The 18,040-nt window shown below is 39.1% G+C and overlaps 3 protein-coding genes and 1 long non-coding RNA gene across 4 annotated transcripts; 1 reads left to right on the top strand and 3 right to left on the bottom strand.

Annotated features, from left to right (window-relative positions):
* Positions 1–1,400: 1,400 nt before the first annotated feature.
* Positions 1,401–4,363, bottom strand: LOC135083445 (uncharacterized). Its single transcript, XR_010259608.1, has 2 exons — positions 3,345–4,363; positions 1,401–3,128 (listed from the first exon to the last, which is right to left on the bottom strand). It is a non-coding gene; the product is annotated as an uncharacterized LOC135083445 (long non-coding RNA).
* Positions 4,364–4,537: 174 nt separating this feature from the next.
* LOC135083444 (CDK-activating kinase assembly factor MAT1) lies at positions 4,538–7,571 on the bottom strand. Its single transcript, XM_063978187.1, has 5 exons — positions 7,237–7,571; positions 6,760–7,056; positions 5,928–6,163; positions 5,400–5,575; positions 4,538–4,914 (listed from the first exon to the last, which is right to left on the bottom strand). The coding sequence occupies exons 1-5, from the start codon at positions 7,358–7,360 to the stop codon at positions 4,815–4,817; spliced, it is 933 nt and encodes a 310-aa protein (XP_063834257.1). The 5' UTR covers positions 7,361–7,571; the 3' UTR covers positions 4,538–4,814.
* A 1,711-nt stretch (positions 7,572–9,282) lies between these two features.
* On the top strand, positions 9,283–11,266 carry LOC135083322 (uncharacterized). The gene is made up of 4 exons (XM_063978057.1): positions 9,283–9,700; positions 10,121–10,285; positions 10,481–10,599; positions 11,053–11,266. The coding sequence occupies exons 1-4, from the start codon at positions 9,392–9,394 to the stop codon at positions 11,189–11,191; spliced, it is 732 nt and encodes a 243-aa protein (XP_063834127.1). The 5' UTR covers positions 9,283–9,391; the 3' UTR covers positions 11,192–11,266.
* A 1,702-nt stretch (positions 11,267–12,968) lies between these two features.
* Positions 12,969–16,049, bottom strand: LOC135083321 (uncharacterized). Its single transcript, XM_063978056.1, has 6 exons — positions 15,815–16,049; positions 15,398–15,738; positions 14,952–15,141; positions 13,718–13,995; positions 13,186–13,269; positions 12,969–13,058 (listed from the first exon to the last, which is right to left on the bottom strand). Exons 1-6 carry the CDS (start codon positions 15,910–15,912, stop codon positions 12,988–12,990), a joined length of 1,062 nt encoding a protein of 353 aa, XP_063834126.1. The 5' UTR covers positions 15,913–16,049; the 3' UTR covers positions 12,969–12,987.
* Positions 16,050–18,040: the final 1,991 nt, after the last annotated feature.

Below are 18,040 nucleotides of genomic sequence, written 5' to 3' on the forward strand. Positions count from 1 at the left end.
TTACTTACCTAGTTTAAGAGTAACTCATTTAACTCACGTAAGTATTATAAAATTTCTTAACTAGTAAAAATTCCTTAGAAAAAAATATTAAAAGTGACGTTAAATGAAGTAATTGCTTGCTTCTGAAATATATTGTGTTAACGACGGACAACTACGGAACACTGCGCGGGACGCGACACGCACTTGGCCAATTTTTTATTAGATAAGCTATTGAATACAATCGTATACTTAAGGTCTATCAAAGCTTTATTTCAGTTTGCAAGTAAGCAAATCATCGATATAGGCTGCTGTCATTAGTAAAAAGGCTACAAGACCGCTAAACATAGATAGGCTTGCCGGAATTATTTCCGGATTGTCCAGTTTGAAGCAGCTTGCTTTTATTAGGTGAAAATTAGTTACTTTCAAAAATAAATTTTGACTAGGTACCTACGCAGCTAAACGAATAAGGAATTGAATCTGCCACGAATGTTAATGTACTTCTGTCTGTACTGTAGCATAAGGGCAGTTTACCGAAAGCACTAAAACCTGTAAGCCACTAAATTGACCGTCATAGATGATTGCCCCGAGCGCGTCGGTCTAACTTGTCGGCGAGACAATATTTGCCAATCGACCGGATTCCGAAGTCACATAGAGGTACGTACAGTCACGATCAATGAAATGTAGGTACCTACTGTTGATAGGGTTTTAAATAAACAACTTGAAAAAATCGAACTGCCTAACTAAGGGTTACTTAAGACTATTAAGCTTAGGCCGCTTACCAAGACCACTAAAACCTGTAAGCCACTAAATTGACCGTCATAGCTGGCCGCCCCGCGCGCGTCGGTCTAACTTGTCGGCAAGTCAATATTTGCTGAGTAGTCCGCAGTCGCATTGGTACAGTCACGAGCAATGAAATGTACTTGTTATTGTAGGATAGTGTGGTGGCTTATACTTTTAATTTTGCTCGTGACTGTACCGGAGTTCAATCTCAACTGTTTTATAAGGATTTGTACAGAGCACGAATAAAATTAATATCGTTCACGTTATAGTATGGTAGATTAATCGTTTTTCTTTTATTTTTTTGTAAGAAGAACAAAATGGCGCCACTACTGTTGTTTATGGAATATAATTAGGTACTGTACGATTTTATTATTGTTTTTCAACCCCTTGGGAATTAATAATGCCTTATGTTAGCGATATTGAAACCCTAAGGCTGAGTTACACCATCTTACTTTAACCGTAACTATAAGTTTAACGGGTGGTTTTTGTATGAAGTTTGACAGATTTTGACGTTTTTTAAAGTTAAAGTAAGATGGTGCAACCCAGCCTTAATACTTATAACGGCAAAGCACTAAAGCTGCGTTACATTTCCATCAGTGGCCAGTTAGTTAAATAATTGGATTATAAAATAAAATACCAAATCTGACTCAATTCTTACTTTATTAATTCAACAACCAACCAACACTTCACGTTACAACAAAAAAACCTTAAAAACAACTCGAGAGCCTATTTATAAACAAAACTTTTTACATCTAAGAAGTAGGTACTAAATTGGCACAGATTTTCGGTGCCTTGATTTTAAAATAACAAGGTAAAATGGAATAAATTAAAACAAAAACGGCTTTAGCTTCATCCGCATAAGGGCACATTTCGATTGTGGAAATTGCAATATTTTAAGGGAAACATACATTTTACAACCCGGTCCAGTTAACTGCGCACCTTGCAGCCGTGACGTCACGTTGACACTCAGTAGCCTCATTCACGTAACAAAACTTCAACGACAACAAATCGCTGAATGCGATCCTATCGAGTAACCATTCTATCGAAATGACCTTATGAATACGGATTTAGAACTGTTTTTCAATGGGACGACGTAACAAAACGTCAATGACAACAAATCACTAAGTTGCGATCCTATCGAGTAATCGTTCTATAAAAATGACCCTTGTAAATAAAGATTTAAAACTGTTTTTCAATGGGACGACTTCTGAACGTCGCGAGATCTTGACTGTCAAAATACCTACGTGAATTATGCCCGTTTTCACCATCAATCCCTAATTTTAAGTGACCCTTATGAAAACAAAATGCCTGTTATGTGTTACCATAGGGATCAATTAAAAATTAGGGATTGATGGTGTAAATGGGCATTAGGCCACTGGTTTGGATGGGGCAAACGCGGGGAGGTATTCGGATGAGTGCGAGGGAGTCGCATTCAGCGAGGTAAGCAATTAGCTCAATCGGGTTGTACTTTAAAAACAATACATATTCAACAACTAGTTCTGTCAATTGCTTAAAGATACAGCTAAAGATACCTCAGACTTGACAATTTATTAAATACAGTTTTCCGCGAGCTTAAATGTTTACTCGCGTACTTATTTTATTCTAATATGTACAGAATATTAAAAAGTATTGCTATATCACAGATATGCAATCAGTTATTCGTACAAGAAAGAAACAAACAATTGCTTTGAACTTTCGCGTTCCATTTCAATTTAAATAGTAAGGCTGAGTTGCACTACCTAACTTTGACCGTAACTATAATGATAACCGGCGTTTTTTGTATGGAGTTTGACAGATTTTTGACGTTTGTCAAAGTTAAAGTAAGATGGTGCAACCCAGCCTAAGACATGGGTCTTAACGCGACGTTTATTAATGAGTTACATTATGTACTCACGGCTTGACGTTTCGGCTGCGATGCTGCAGCCGTGGTCGTGTTAAGACCCGTGTCTTAATATTTTAATTGCTTTGAACATAAGAAAATTATGGAAAAGTAAAGTTAGATATAAATGCTGTACAGCCAGCGTAAAGTAGTTAGTGACACCCAAAATGGCAAAAAAGTCGATAACTCAACCTTATTCCAATGAGGGTTTTCGCGAATGAAAAATCCGCCAGATGGCAATACGTAGACGCGAGGTCCAAAGGCTGCATGACTGGTTATTTTTGACATGACATTGACAGATATGTCAAAATCCACCAATCACGCAGCAGTCAGACCCCACATCCACGTCTCGCCATCTAGCGGATCTTTCATACGCGAAAACCCTCATTGTAACAAAGAACGTTGCGAACTTTTTGGCTACTTTGGATGTCACGAACTATTTGACGTTGACTGTACTGAGTTTGATATAAACGATAGATCAAAGAAATAACTAAAGCCAGGTCTATGAGCACGTAGAATTTTGTCCAATGATCCCAAGCTACCCATCCTTATCGCTCGCGCGTAATTATATTGCTGTAGCGACTGTGCGACGGGCGCCCGCAGTGAGTGTGCGAGCGCGACAGCAACATAATTACGCGCGAGCGATAAGGATGGGTAGCTTGGAGTCATTGGACCTAATTCTAAGTGCTCGCAGACTAGACTATACCTAAATACCTTTTAAGTAATGATGAGACTAGGGACTTTAGGAAAATCTTACTCATACATAGTGTAGGATCAATTTATTGCTATAAGGATTTGTTATTTTGTTGCTTTTATCGAACGAAAATAATCTAATAAGGCCCATAACCCATTAGCGCTATGTATATGAAAGTACTGCCGCATATAAGATCACTTTTGGCGACAAGGTGTTTCAGGAATTGGGTATTTGCCACCACTCCCCAATAATTCCAAAGCACAACTTTAAAACCAACTGCGTAAATATGAACTAAAAAGATAAAAAGGCACTTCATTCTGGTCTTAAAAACTTAATTAATTTTAAATTACCTGTTAATTAAGTTTTTGGTTGCATTGTAATGAGGGCTTTCGTTTTAGCGCTCACCAGTTAGCGTCACTGTAGAGTAAGGTCCTGTCACTTGCTAGTAGCGAAGACAGTGGCACCAACTGGTGAGCGCTAAAGTGGTAGGGATATTGCAATTGCACTCATCAAGATGGCGCCACTGTAGAGTAAAGTCCTGTGAATCGCCAGGGGTGCCAACTGTTAAGTATAAAAACGATAGCCCTCATTGAATAAAATAGCTTAATTTAGTTGACAAAATAGTGACGTCACTGGCTAGTATTGCCATACAAAATCTATGGGAGAGTCTCGTTTTGAGTTTTAAAAAGTACGTCAATTGATTGGTGGTGGCAAATACCCTATTGGTTATTATGAGCCACATTTCATGTAATCGATTATGCAGCAGTACTATTTATGGTGATAAAGGTCGCGCAGCGAGAGTTGAGACGATCAACACAAAGATTTGTAAAGCCTGGTCCGTGAGCACGTAATTATGTTGATGTCGCGCTCGCACACTCACTGCGGGCGATAAGGATGGGTAGCTTGGGGTCATTGGACAAAATTCTACGTGCTCACGGACCAGGCTTTATCTGTATACGCTTGCCGCGCTGACAACTTGCGTAGTCTATCTGACTGCCAAGTGCTGTCTGCTGCTGGCACGGGGGGGGGGGGGGGGGGGGGGGGGGGTGATATATTACGATGTGACAGAGCATACAAATCTGAAGTCTCGCTGACATTTGACGTTACCCTCCCGTGCCGCTCCCATACCTCACTGACTAAGTTAACCCCTAGACCTTATAGTGTATTACTGTATTCGATATTAGTACTTGAATGTAATGTGTTATGTGTTATGTGTTCTGTATTCTAATATTACATCAGTGTGAGTGCATATTCGCCTCAACTCTCGCTGCGCGACCTATACTGACGCCCGTATTCACAAACGATGCTTGCTTAAGTAAAACAGCAAATCGAACGCACAGCGTTGAATAGAGCTCTATGACTGGTTCGTATGTTCTGTGCGTCCACGCGCACTGTGAGACCTCATAGTAATGTTTGTGAATACGGGCGTGAATTACGCGTTTAGTGATACTAGTCCAGTACTATGGTGGGTAGTGGGTCGGGTCAGCTGGCGTGGTATAGTCCGGCCAAAGCGTCTTGGAGCGCGCGTAGGCACGGCAGCTGCGATGTGTAGCCGCCCGCCATTTCTGTTTCTGTTTCCCGCCTGTAAGAAAACGAAGTGTTAAAGGAAAATAATATTACAGCATTTTCTTGAAAAACTTTTGCAGCACATTCTAAATCTTACAAGGAAATTTTCAGTCGATTATTTAGTATACAAAGAACTCATTTCTCAAAATTGCAACCGATTTACGTAGTACCGAATACACGACTTTTTTGAGCTCACGCCAGGCGTCGCTGTTATGAATAACTAGGTGGATCCCGTTTTACCCCCTTAGGGATTTTGCAAAATCCCGTCTTAGTGAGCATCTACGTTCTAAAAGGAACCCCCATGTAAAATTGGAGACTCCTATCACTTGTAGTTTCTGAGATTTCATGATAAGTGAGTGAGTCCAGTGACCTTTCGCTTTTATAGATATAGTAGATACAAATTGGTACTTAGAAACCCCGGGTAACTAGTGTTTCTCGAGCATCATCAGCTGCTAATCCTTATAATGGACTTTTAACCGTACCAAATAAATGTATACTAACTTGACATGCCGCAGGTACCCTTGCGTGTTGATTTCCTGCAGAGACGGTGGGTCGGGCCCGCATCGGTCTGGGATCGGAGGCGCCTCGTATCGGTACAGAGGACCTTCTTCGATCGTCACCATCGGGTTCTGATCTAAGCCACGGGTGAACTTGACTCCGGTTGAGAACTGGGTTATCTGAAATAAGAAAATAAAATTGTAGTATTTCTGTTAAAACTGGTAGATGGACTCATATTTGAACATTATGTGGATAAGAACAGTGCTTGCAGTTTTATATGTATTTCATTCAAATAGGTGTGATATGTATGGAATATTAAATGGTGCATGCTGTGACTCTTGTGGTCTATGATGGACCCTATGGAAACATGCCATCAAAAATATACTTTTTTATTTTATCACAGTTAATTTAATTACAGTACAACACATTTAGAAGCGACCGTGTGTGAGTATGCAGCACTAAAAGTATTTTAGATTTAACGAATTTTACGAAGTCTTACTTACTATAGTAAGTGAAATCTACTCAACTTACCTTGGGCATAGGAGGCAGAGCCTCCTCCTGTTTATTACTAGCAATCGTCTGAGCAAACGTGTTCAATATGTCCTTAGCGTCCCCTTCAGCGAACATCAACTCATCGATCAGTGCTTCCTTCTCCCGTATCTTCTGTTTCTTGGCCTCTTGCTCCATCCTGACTAGTTCTGCTCTACGAAGCTCCTCCATCTGCTTTTCAATTTCTAGTATCTCCTCTAATTCTATTTCTTCTCTACCTGCCAATGAAATAATGACAAATCTTAGTTTTAGTACCATTTCATCATCATCATTTCAGCCATAGGACGTCCACTGCTGAACGTGTACCATTTAGCAAAGATTAAATCAGCAACGCGGACATGCTTGGTTTCATAAGTACCAAAATTTTGTCTATGGTGGCTTATGTGTAAAGACATTGTAAATGATACATAGGTCCTTTAAAGTGAGCAGTACATTGGTACCTAACTTAACCTTAAACACATTCAAGGTCTTTATACAAAACATTCATGGTATGATTCTATTATAAGTGTAAGCCAGAATAGGTCTAAGAAAAAACCTTGAATGTGTTTTATGTTTAAGTTTATGTGCTTTAGTCTCTAACGCATGATGTTTTCACCTATAATTAAGTTTGCATTTAACAAGTGTCATTTTTTATAGTTACTTTTGTGAAGCCTCAATGTAACCTTGTTGGTGTTCAAATAAATAAATAAATAAATAAGTTTACTTTTGCCATAGCTTCATTTGTGAGTTCTGTGAGAAATGTATTTTGCAATAGTAGTTAGAAACCACTAGAAATTTTACAAGATATGTATATGTATTTTTTTCACACTCATACCTATTTTAGCTTTGTTTTTCATGATCAGTTCTTTATTATCCTTCTTATACTGTTCTATTCTCTTATTTGTTCCCACAATATCAATGTTATTGGTCAAATTGTAGACGATAGTCTCAATTTCTTCTAAATAATCATTGTACTCCCGCAATGTGGCAAAATCCTCTTCCTTTTTATTGTAGTCTTTGAGAACTCTCTTCCTGATGTCTATTTCTTTTTCAACCATAGGGTCTTCAAACAGTTGAACTCTGAAATTGCTTCTGCGTAGTGGCACATTGCAATCGGGGCATGAGCCAGATCCTAAAACATAAAATATATTTAAGTACAACCAATTGACAAAATAGAAAATAATATGAACTTATCATTAGCAGCACTCCCAACATTTTGTATTTGAGGCCCATGCTCCTATGACACAGGGGATTTTTGTGGATGTGGTAACTCAAGGAAGACAACAATTGACTGCTTATTAATAATAGCTACCTTTTAAGAACAATAAATCAACACAACTCTCGCACAAGGCATGACCGCACACGTTTACCATCAGCTTCAGAGACGGGTTCCTGTATTTCGTTGTCTTACAACGCGGACAAGCTTGGTCGTCCATATTGATGGAGGAATGATTACTTTAGTCACAAATGTTACCTTTGTGGCTACAATTAGCTTAAAAACACAGATCTAAACCGAACAATCCGATGCAATTTTATTTTCGAGGTTGCTTTCAGATGCTTTGTTTGACAGAGTGACAGCTGCAGCTGGCTTGCTGTCTGATTGACAGTGACGGTTAAAGTGATGGGGTACCGTATCTTCATAATCGATTTAAACAATCTGGTGGGAAATCATTTAATACCAAACTTGTGGGATATGATGCTCAACCACAATAAGGAAGCTAGATGTTAGTGCTTCCTTCCGAGCGGGTGTTGTGCTCGGGGACCAAGGTCCAATTACACCATCTTGGTTTGCCTATATATACTTGGCAGGATATAAAACTCCGTCACCGCGATGCAGGTTTGTATGAGCGGCGGAGTGTGCCATAGTGAAGTAGTGACAGCGCCATCTGTTGGTCACTAGTTTGTAGTGGCGTCGCCACACCACTCCCCCCGGAAGAACCGGAGGTGGATGACGTCAGGATGAGCTCAGCAGTCTGTGCGTGATGAGCTTACAAGTGCCAGTGTGCTCAAGTCTGCGGTGAGTCGAGACGAGCAGGTTGCGGTGCTCTATCCACGGTGAGTCGGGATAGTGAGCGGAGGCGTCTTCGATGGTCGGGCGTGGAGCTGGGCCAGAGCTGTACCCGTGACCAGTGAAGTGACGGTTGCTTGCTGCCGAGGAACCAGGAAGGTCGGTTGCGATCTGCGATGGTCCCTGAAGGCTGGATGCTGGCTTGTTGAAGACTGGAGCTGATGACGGAGTGGCGGAGATGGTGAGGATGGCGGAGGCTGATGCCGAAGATGGTGGTGGATGGAAGGTCACGTTCCAATCACGTCGGGGTCACCAATGTGGGATATGATGCTCAACCACAATAAGGAAGCTAGATGTTAGTGCTTCCTTCCGAGCGGGTGTTGTGCTCGGGGACCAAGGTCCAATTACACCATCTTGGTTTGCCTATATATACTTGGCAGGATATAAAACTCCGTCACCGCGATGCAGGTTTGTATGAGCGGCGGAGTGTGCCATAGTGAAGTAGTGACAGCGCCATCTGTTGGTCACTAGTTTGTAGTGGCGTCGCCACAAACTCGAGGATTTATGCTAGACAAACTTGTTTCTTCCTATTGCTATGTTATGTTCAATAGTAGGTGCTGCCCAGAGCCCCGATTACGGTAATTTTTAACGTCTACAATCCAGACACGCTTCTCGATTCTGCGATACGATTGGTCATTCAACAGCGTACGTCAGCTGTTTTGACCAATCGTATCGCAGAATCGATGAAGCGTGTCTGGATTGTAGACGTTAAAAGTTACCGTAATCGGGGCTCAGTGTTATTTATAAATATTTTGCCAGAAAATCTTCTAGAACAGACAACAGAGTTTCCTTCTTCAGAAATAATTTTATTAGGGAGGGAGGGAGTGAAGAATTTTTTTCATTCAGGTACACGTTTATCAAACTCTCTGTGGACTTGAAAACTTAAATTGTATTTTAAAAAATATTAGCGATGTAACTTATTTAAGTATTAACTTTTAACAACTTAACTAAACTATACCTATTGTAAATTAATAAAATAAAAATAAAAATTATGTATGTACAAGCTTTATAAATAAAAAAAAACATTCAAATCGCTCTCTTGGGCTAGGGGGAAGTAGGTTAAGTAATAATAGTAATACTTTTTTAAGTATTCATTTAAAATAAAAACTAAATCGATTTTTATTTTGTGCCTGGAGAATCGATATTTATTTCGATTCTGATACATATTGTTGGCAGCTCTAGACACATTGTTCTCAGTTACAAATTTAAAAATTTCGAGTTCATTGACCAATCAGAATCTATTAGAAAATGTTTTTACCAATAAGAATGCAGAATTTTGACAGTTGTGAACAATAGAAAACAACATGTTTTTAAATATTTGTGAGAAGTTTTAATTCATGTTTTGCTTTCTATTTTATGTTAATATAGTCGTTAATATTTGTCAAAACATCAATAAAATATGAATTTAGCTATAAGGCAAGTGCTAACAAGACAGTCTTTTAGGCTTTGCGACAGAATTGTTTATAAATCTTTACCAAAACAACTAAACATAACCTCATCATGTACTGTTACACAATTGAGGAATTACTGCGAAGACCGCGTAGAAGCGAGGAAATTGCCGCCTCTCATGGAGTTCCCGCCAATCGTATGGCCGTCGTTTATCAAGTTTGTTAAGAATTGGATGTTTTCAAATTTTATTATACGACCATACTTTGACCAAGAGTTCAGCTTACATGAGTTTATTGAAGCATCAAAACACGCTGTTCAGGTTTGTTATTCTACCTGATTTTTATTCATTATCATCCCATTTCCATCACAATTCATGTAGAATTCCAATAAGAACTAATTAAATATTGGACCTATAAGAATGAGAACATTGTTCCCGTTCTTGATTATTTACTTACTTTGGTAACTACCTACAATGTTTTTTAATAACGAGATAGTATATCCATACTATAAAGAGCTAAGTAGCCATCTGTACCTTAAGTTTAGATAGATCATCTTACCTAAGTTTTTATTCTATTTTCAAGCCTACCGCTGCCTTATGATTAAAAGCAGTGAAGTGGTTTTGATATCACATGAAGAAGTAGTTTTTATTTTTCTAAAACTATGCTTAGCTGCTTTTCTGAAATCCCATTTGTTTCAAAATTGTTTTAACAAGAACCAAAACATTGATGTACTCCGTCAGGTTGTTTCAGATGCCCTAACAAACAGTGACTTCAAATCACTGGAAGGTCTAGTCGACAAAGATGCCATTGCCTCATTAAAGAATGCCGTCTCGAAGCTGTCAGTATCACAGAGACAGCTACTGAGTATTCAGAAGGAAGACATATTCTACGCTTTTCCTTATCAGGTGAGTAAATTATTTAAAATCATCGTCAAAGAACTAAGTATGTACAGGATAAAAATTGTTCATTGACTTATTGAAAAAATAGTTTTTCAGCAAAACAAATTAATTAAATAGAAAAACATGCTTTTACATAAAAAAGAGACGATGGAGATGTTTTGAAAGTTCCTTTATGTCATAAGACATTTTCTGTATTTTCAGGTTGGAGTTATTTTTGACGAATCAGACAAGCGATGGGTGGAGATCACTATGTGTTACCATGTCTTGAAGGGACTCAAAAATATGCAAGATTCTGGAGATCTTCCCCCCATCTCCTTAGGGTAATTTCAAAGTTTATTATTATCTAAATCCTGGTTAAATAAAGCTGAAATGTGTGATCCATTGCAACAACTTTATTATTTACATATTGAAAAAGAGGGTGTCCTTGATTGCGCTCACAAGATGGCGCCACTAGCGAGTTCTAGGACCTTACTCGACAGTGGTGCCTTATAGGCAACCTTATAGAAAACCTCCCAATATTATTTTATACACAGTGGTGACTGAGTTTGTTGCGGCGCTTCTTCTCAACACTTGCCAAATGTTGGTCTCGAAGCACTGGTAGGGTAAAAAGATTATGAGACATGTAGAGGCTCCTTAAGAGCAAAATGACGATTTGTAAGAACTATTTATTAGTCTAAACAAATAAAGAAATGTTGACTTTGACTTTATAGATACTAACTATCCCAATATTAATTTATAGATTTCTCAAAAACAGTATTTTTCTCTTGTTACAGAACACAACCAGAATTTCAAGACAAGATATTCATATTAAACTACAGATTTATTAGAGAGTTCACAAAAGGAGTTGAAGACAGCTGGTGGGTTAACATAGTTAACCATTTCCAGCCTCAGTCGCTAATGAAAAAAATATAATCCGTCAACTTCCAACGATAAGTCCAAACCAGTCAGTTAGCCCAGATTTTTAAATAAAATTCAGTTATATTTAAATATTTCTTTTATTAAAATAGTTATTGTATAAAAATAGGTTTACTGTTCTGTTATACATTCAGTGAACCAATCACAGATTCATTAAAATCGTTAAACTTATTATAAAAATGTACAAAATTAATTCAGAAGTAGTAGTTAGTAGAGTAAATTAAGAATAGAGATTGCTTGACAAGCATAAACATACACCTTTTATAACTAAAAAATCTACAAAATCATAATACATTTGATTAGATTGCTCAAATTATCATGATTCTCAAACCCGGTAAGCCCCCAAACGCTACATCTTCCTACAGACCTATTAGTCTTCTACCGCTGATGTCGAAGGTATTCGAAAAAATTCTGTTGAAACGAATGAAGCCCCACATCGGTGATCTGATACCTGAACACCAATTTGGTTTCCGGGAAAGACACTCCACTACTGAACAGGTCCACAGAACCATAAACATCATCTCAGAAGCACTGGAAAAGAAACGATACTGCTCAGCTGCGTTCTTGGACATAAGTCAAGCCTTCGACAAGGTCTGGCATAAAGGGCTCTTGTACAAACTGAAACAGAACCTCCCATGCCCGTTCTACGAAATACTTGGGTCGTATTTGGGAGACAGATGCTTCGAAGTCAGATCAGGAGACTCTTGTTCTGCCCTATGCAACATAGCGTCCGGTATACCCCAGGGTAGTGTTTTGGGGCCCGTGCTGTACCTATTGTTTACCGCAGACCTGCCAACAACTACAAATACATTCACAGGCACCTTTGCTGACGACACGGTAACAATGGCAACACACGACGATCCAGTCACGGCCTCACTCTATCTCCAGGAAAGCCTGACGGAAATGGAGAAATGGTACCATTCATGGCGTATTAAAGCGAACGGAGAAAAATCTGTGCATGTAACCTTCACTCTCAGAAGAAACTCCTGCCCACCGGTCAAACTTAATGGTATCCAAATACCTCAGGCTGAGGACGTTAGGTATCTGGGCTTGCACCTGGACCGCAGGCTAACCTGGAGAAAGCATATATGGACAAAGAGGAAGCACCTAGATGCCAAACTAAGAAACATGATGTGGCTTGTCGGAGGCCAGTCACAGCTGAACACCAGTAGCAAAATGATGGTCTACAAAACCATCCTTAAACCTATCTGGACCTACGGGATACAGCTGTGGGGAACAGCTGCCAACTCCAATCTCGACATAATCGAGCGCTTTCAGACAAAAGCCATACGTTTGATTTACCAAATCCCATGGTATATCAGCAACAAGCTCATCTATCAGGACTTGCCATTGCCCACAGTCAGAGAGGAAATAAGAGCCACACACTCCGCTACAAGGATAGACTTTCAAATCATCCAAACTCTTCAGTACAACAACTCATGACCATTGAAGGCTTCCTATTCAGCAGACTGCAAAGAGCTAGTGTCAGGGGTCTCCTTAGTAGATTCCATGACAGTTGAGAAACCATGATCACTGAGGGCAACTGAGTCACTGGACTCCACCCTACCCATGACAAAGAACAGTGCAAACGGACACAGGAGTGGATTATTGTAGTTCCCTACAGATTGCCGCTGGGACCACGGATATAAGAGAAGAAAAAAAAAAAAAATAATAATACATTTGGAGCAACATTTTTGAAGACATAGCATCTATCATGACATTTAATTAATATATTTGTACCTACATGTAATAGCACCAATAATTGCTTAAAACTATCTACTTTAGGGACAACCTCAAAACACAACACACTTTTCGAATTTTTCAGTAACTTCTTTCATTTTTGCTAAGGTTGCAGCTGCATCACCTGAAACCAAAGCATAATAACGATTAAAATACACTAATGTTTTCACTAAGAATTAAAACGATCTAAAACATCCTTCGTGTGACTTCAATCTTTCGAAACATGCATTTCAAAACCAAAAATGTATTACCTTTGACAGGGTCATACAGGGACCTCTTTGCTACCCCACATTGAACTTTCAATGGCTTTTGCTTCCTTATTGAATTCTCAACATCTGAAAAATAATATTCTTCTGTTAAAAACAGTGGCTACTATAGCCAAGCAAATGCTAATCTTTAAGACAAAATACTGTAATGGTGAGCTGTGCTAAGAGCTAATATCAAGAACTATTTTCTGTTCTTATCTGAGTTTTATTAGTATCATTCGTCATTTGCATATTATAAGACACCCAGCAGACTACAGACTTTATGCTGTTAAACAGTGAGAATAGGTATAGTCCGGTCGCCGAGCACTTCGAATTTCGTCCAATGACCCCAAGCTACCCATCCTTATCGCTCGCGTGTAAATGTATTGCTGTCGAGACTGTGCGACGGGCGGCCGCAGTGAGTGTGCGAGCGCGACAGCAACATAATTACGCGCGAACGATAAGGATGGGTAGCTTGGGGTCATTGGACGAAATTCTACGGGTTCGGCGACCGGGCTTTATTTTAAAATGTACGTACCACCATGAACTTTATCCAGCAAGCTGTTAACATCCAAATCATCGCCTAGTCTCGTACACAACGCATTCACGTACAGGCTACTTCCAGGCACAATCCTCGCAGAATCACCGGTCTTCAATTCGTACGTCACATTGTCGTCTAGTGTCGTCGAACATTCAATTTCCAAGACTTCGTACGCTGCGTGCGACGACTGCGTGGAGTAGGCAATAAGCAAATTGTTGAATGTCGTGTAGTCTTCGGAATCTGGTATAGAAGTGAAGATCTTGGGGTTTGATGTCCTGCAATGAAATAATATCTTTTTTTAACACTAGGTGAGGTTGAACAACCACAACAAAACACACAAACACATTCATATCTAATGTGATTTTTAATCCTTCAAGTTCCGCGAATCTAGACACAAATAATCAATTGTTACACAGTAGTCGGCTACCGCTTGCGGGTTGAGAGGTTAAATAGCTTAAAAAGCATAATCATGACAACTTTTTATCAATCATACTGTAACAAAATTATTGTAGTCATCAACTATGCCATAGTGTAAAATATCTAAGGTTGAGTGCACCACCTAACTGACCATAACTTTAACAATAACTGGTGTTTTTTGTATGGAGCTTTACAGATTTTTGACATTTGTCAAAGTTAAGTAAGATGGCGCAACTAGGGTAGCCAGGTGTCCGGCTTTAGCCGGACATGTTTGGCTTTTTACGGTCTTGTCCGGCTTTTGTTAGGCTTTTTATGTGGCTGCAATGCCAGGCGAAAGTCGAGTTACAGAATAATATAAAGCGCACGCATTATATTATATAGTACTCACTCCTGAGCTATGACACTAAGACATGTCCGGCTTTTAGGGTAAAATGTCCGGCCAAATGAAGCACAGAGTCCGGCTTTTGTGTTTTTGGACCTGGCAACCCTAGGTGCAACCCAGCCTTTTAGTGTAAATGCTATGGAGAGGGCTATGCTAGGTGTTTCTTTGCAAGATCGAATCAGAAATGAGGAAATCCGTAAACAAACTAAAGTCGCTGACATAGCCCGACGGATTAGCAAGCTGAAGTGGCAATGGGCAGGGCACATAGTACGCAGAACTGACGGCCGATGGGGCAGCAAGGTTCTGGAATGGAGGCCGCTACCAATCGATCAACGTGGAAAGCATTAGGGGAGGCCTATGTTCAGCAGTGGACGTCCTATGGCTGAAATGATGATGATGATGATGATGATTGCCTAAAATCCATTTTATTACCTGTCTAAATTAAACCGACACGCGTCCATTATGAGCACACAGAGCTCTGGTTTGACTTTAGCCGCTTCTTTTATGATGAAGTTCTCTGTGAGGCAGTGGTCAATCTGAATGTCTTCGGTGGGGCATTCAATGCCGAGCAAACACGCCATTTTACAAAGTTCTATGCCGTGCCCAGCTAGGAATACGAAACCTGGAAATGAGATAGAGATATTAGGCGTAATTTTCAATAAAAATGGTCTAATGGACCAAAACATTATTATAGATTTTTTTATTTACGTTGTCAATTATAATGAGTACTTATAATAATTAAGTAAGCATTAAGGTATATTATCAAAAGCAATGTAATACTTCCATACAGTTTAGAACTGTGCTAATTGTTAATCACTATAATTTCATGAGTCATTGAGGAAAGTAATAAAAATTTACCATGAAAAATAACAACTTACAATAGGAGTCTTCAGGTATTTCTTGAATTACGGTGCTCAATATTTCTTTCAATTCCTTGCTGTGGGTATTTTTTATGGTCACCACTATAAATCCCAAGTTTTTCAAGTTCGCAGCGAGAGAATCACAGTCCATAGAAGGGGTGGCCAACTTCGAGAGCCGCTGATATTTGTCGTTGGCGATCAGAATAGCCACTTTCGTCTGCGGCCGGTAGTAAGTAATGATAGTTTTGACTTGAGAAGCAGATACCAAGAAATTCTTGTACTGGCTTAATGAGTATCCACGCCTGTCAAGAGTTTTCAGTAACACCTCGCCAGGCTTTTCGTTATCGGTAAATGATATCCTGAAAACAAATTCGGGTGAGGTAACTACTACACCAAATACATAAGGCACATATGGCTGTGGCCGGTTTTACTTACGTTAAATTCGCCAAATCAGCTATAACTTCGCATTTTCCTTTCGGTAATGCCAAGGCAGCAAGATAATCTTTGTATGGCAAGTTTTGGATCAGCGACATTTTGAAAAACAATGTACGACAATCTAGATACTTGATTCTCGATTTTGATGAAGATTATTCAACAAAATTACCATTCAGTAAAAATTAATAAAAGTTTAAAAACAATAAAATTGAGTGGGTTATTAATATTCTGCTTCAATGGTTTTTTTTTTTTTTTTTTTTTTTTTTTTTGGACTATCCCGCGGATTTATTGCCGCGGTGATTCTGCCAATGTCAAGTGTTTAAGGAGACACATACTTTAGTCCGCTTCAGTAATATTTTAGATAATGCAGCAGTTTTTTCCTTTTTTTTTTTTTTTTTTTTTTTTTAAACCTTAAAACCACCACCTAAAACAACAACAAACATCACAGTCAAACGACACAACAATTATGTTAATAGGGAAAGAGGAGTTAGAATAATTTTATAGTTTGATGTCAAAGACAGCACAATATTTACTTAGATATTTAATACAAAAGTGTTGAGTTAATATATATTGGAAGTTGAAAGGACGAGGAGTTTTAAGGGGAAGAATATCATATAAAGAAACAGAATAATTTTTACAATTAAAGAAAATATGCTCAGGGGAACCTTCGTCTTCTCCACAATCACATAATGGGCTATTTCTCACATTAATTTTATGGAGGAAAACTGGAGTGCATGCGTGACCAATGCGAAGACGGCATATCGTTGACACTATGCGTTTATCTATCCCTTTCTGTTTAAAAAACCACGGTTTTCTGGGAATTATTGGTTGGATGTTGGCATAGTGTCGACCTTTTGTTTTAGACGATTCGTTGAAACGGATCTGCCATTGGTCAACAAGGTCTCTGAGTGCTAAGGGTAAAGTGTCACAAGCATATATCGTATTAAGAGGAGACCCTGCATGTGCAGCTTCTCCCGCCCATAGGTCAACCTGTTCATTGCCGCGGATACCACTATGACCTGGAATCCACCCTAGTGCAACCTGAATGTCTTCACTGTGACAACGAAAGAGAATGTTTTTAATAGCCAGCAGGGTAGGTGAGATTAGCTTACTTCTGAAGATATTACTAGATAAGGCCTGTAGGCAACTCTTTGAGTCTGAAAGAATGATAGACTTATTTAATTTATGGGAGAAAACATAAGAAAGAGCCTCTAGAATAGCCAGCGATTCACCTGTGTAAACAGAAGATTCTTTTGGAGACTTAAAGCTTAAAAGAATTTAAAATTTAGGAATCCATACCGCACTACCAACAATTCCATCCTCTGAAGACTTAGAGGCATCCGTGTAGATAGGTAGCCAGTGTTGCCAATCTCTAGCTAAGCATTCAGTAAGTTTGGAATCAGCCGCAAGGTCACCTTTTGAGATACCTAAATCTAAGAGAACATGGGGTGGAAAGATCAGAGCATCATAATCAGTTTGGAATATAGGATTTTGATGAAACGTAACTACGGGGTGGGACAGTGAAGAAAGTTTTCTAAGACTAGTTATTAATCTAGGGGGCTCTTTATGGGACCAGTATTTGCAAGAGGGAAGAGAAATTAAATCAGATAGATCTTGGAGTCGGGGTATCAGAGGATGACGGGCAAATTGGCTAACTTTAAATGTGAATCTATCAGACAAATATTGACGTCTAAGATCTAGAGGAGGGTCTACACTCTCAACTTGTAGTGCATTTTTTGGAGAGGACCGCATAGCTCCCAAGATAATTCTTAGACCTTTAGCTTGAATTTTATCTAATTTCGACAATGCTTCTTTACTGCAGGGTTCTAATAGAAAAGACCCATAGTCAAGATGGCTACGAACTACTGCATTGTATAATAGTTTTTGGCAATAAGGATGGGATCCCCACCAGACTCCAGAAAGGGATTTAAGAATGTTAATACCCTTCTCGCACTTTAGGATGACTTGATTAAAATGAGGTATGCCAGACATTTTAGAGTCAAGAAGAACTCCAAGGAATTTAACTTTTTCGTCGACAGGAATGAGCTGATTATTGCATGAAATTTCGACAGAGGGGGGATATTTTTTCCTTGAAAATAGTACAACGTTACTTTTGGGAATTGATAGTGCTAGACCATGGTCGTCCAACCATATACTTAAATAATACAGAGCTGAATTTAAACGCGATGAAATATCTTCAATTGATTTCCCAGAAGCATAAAGGCA

This window comes from Ostrinia nubilalis, chromosome 23 (assembly GCF_963855985.1).
Source record: "Ostrinia nubilalis chromosome 23, ilOstNubi1.1, whole genome shotgun sequence".
NCBI lineage: Eukaryota > Metazoa > Arthropoda > Insecta > Lepidoptera > Crambidae > Ostrinia > Ostrinia nubilalis.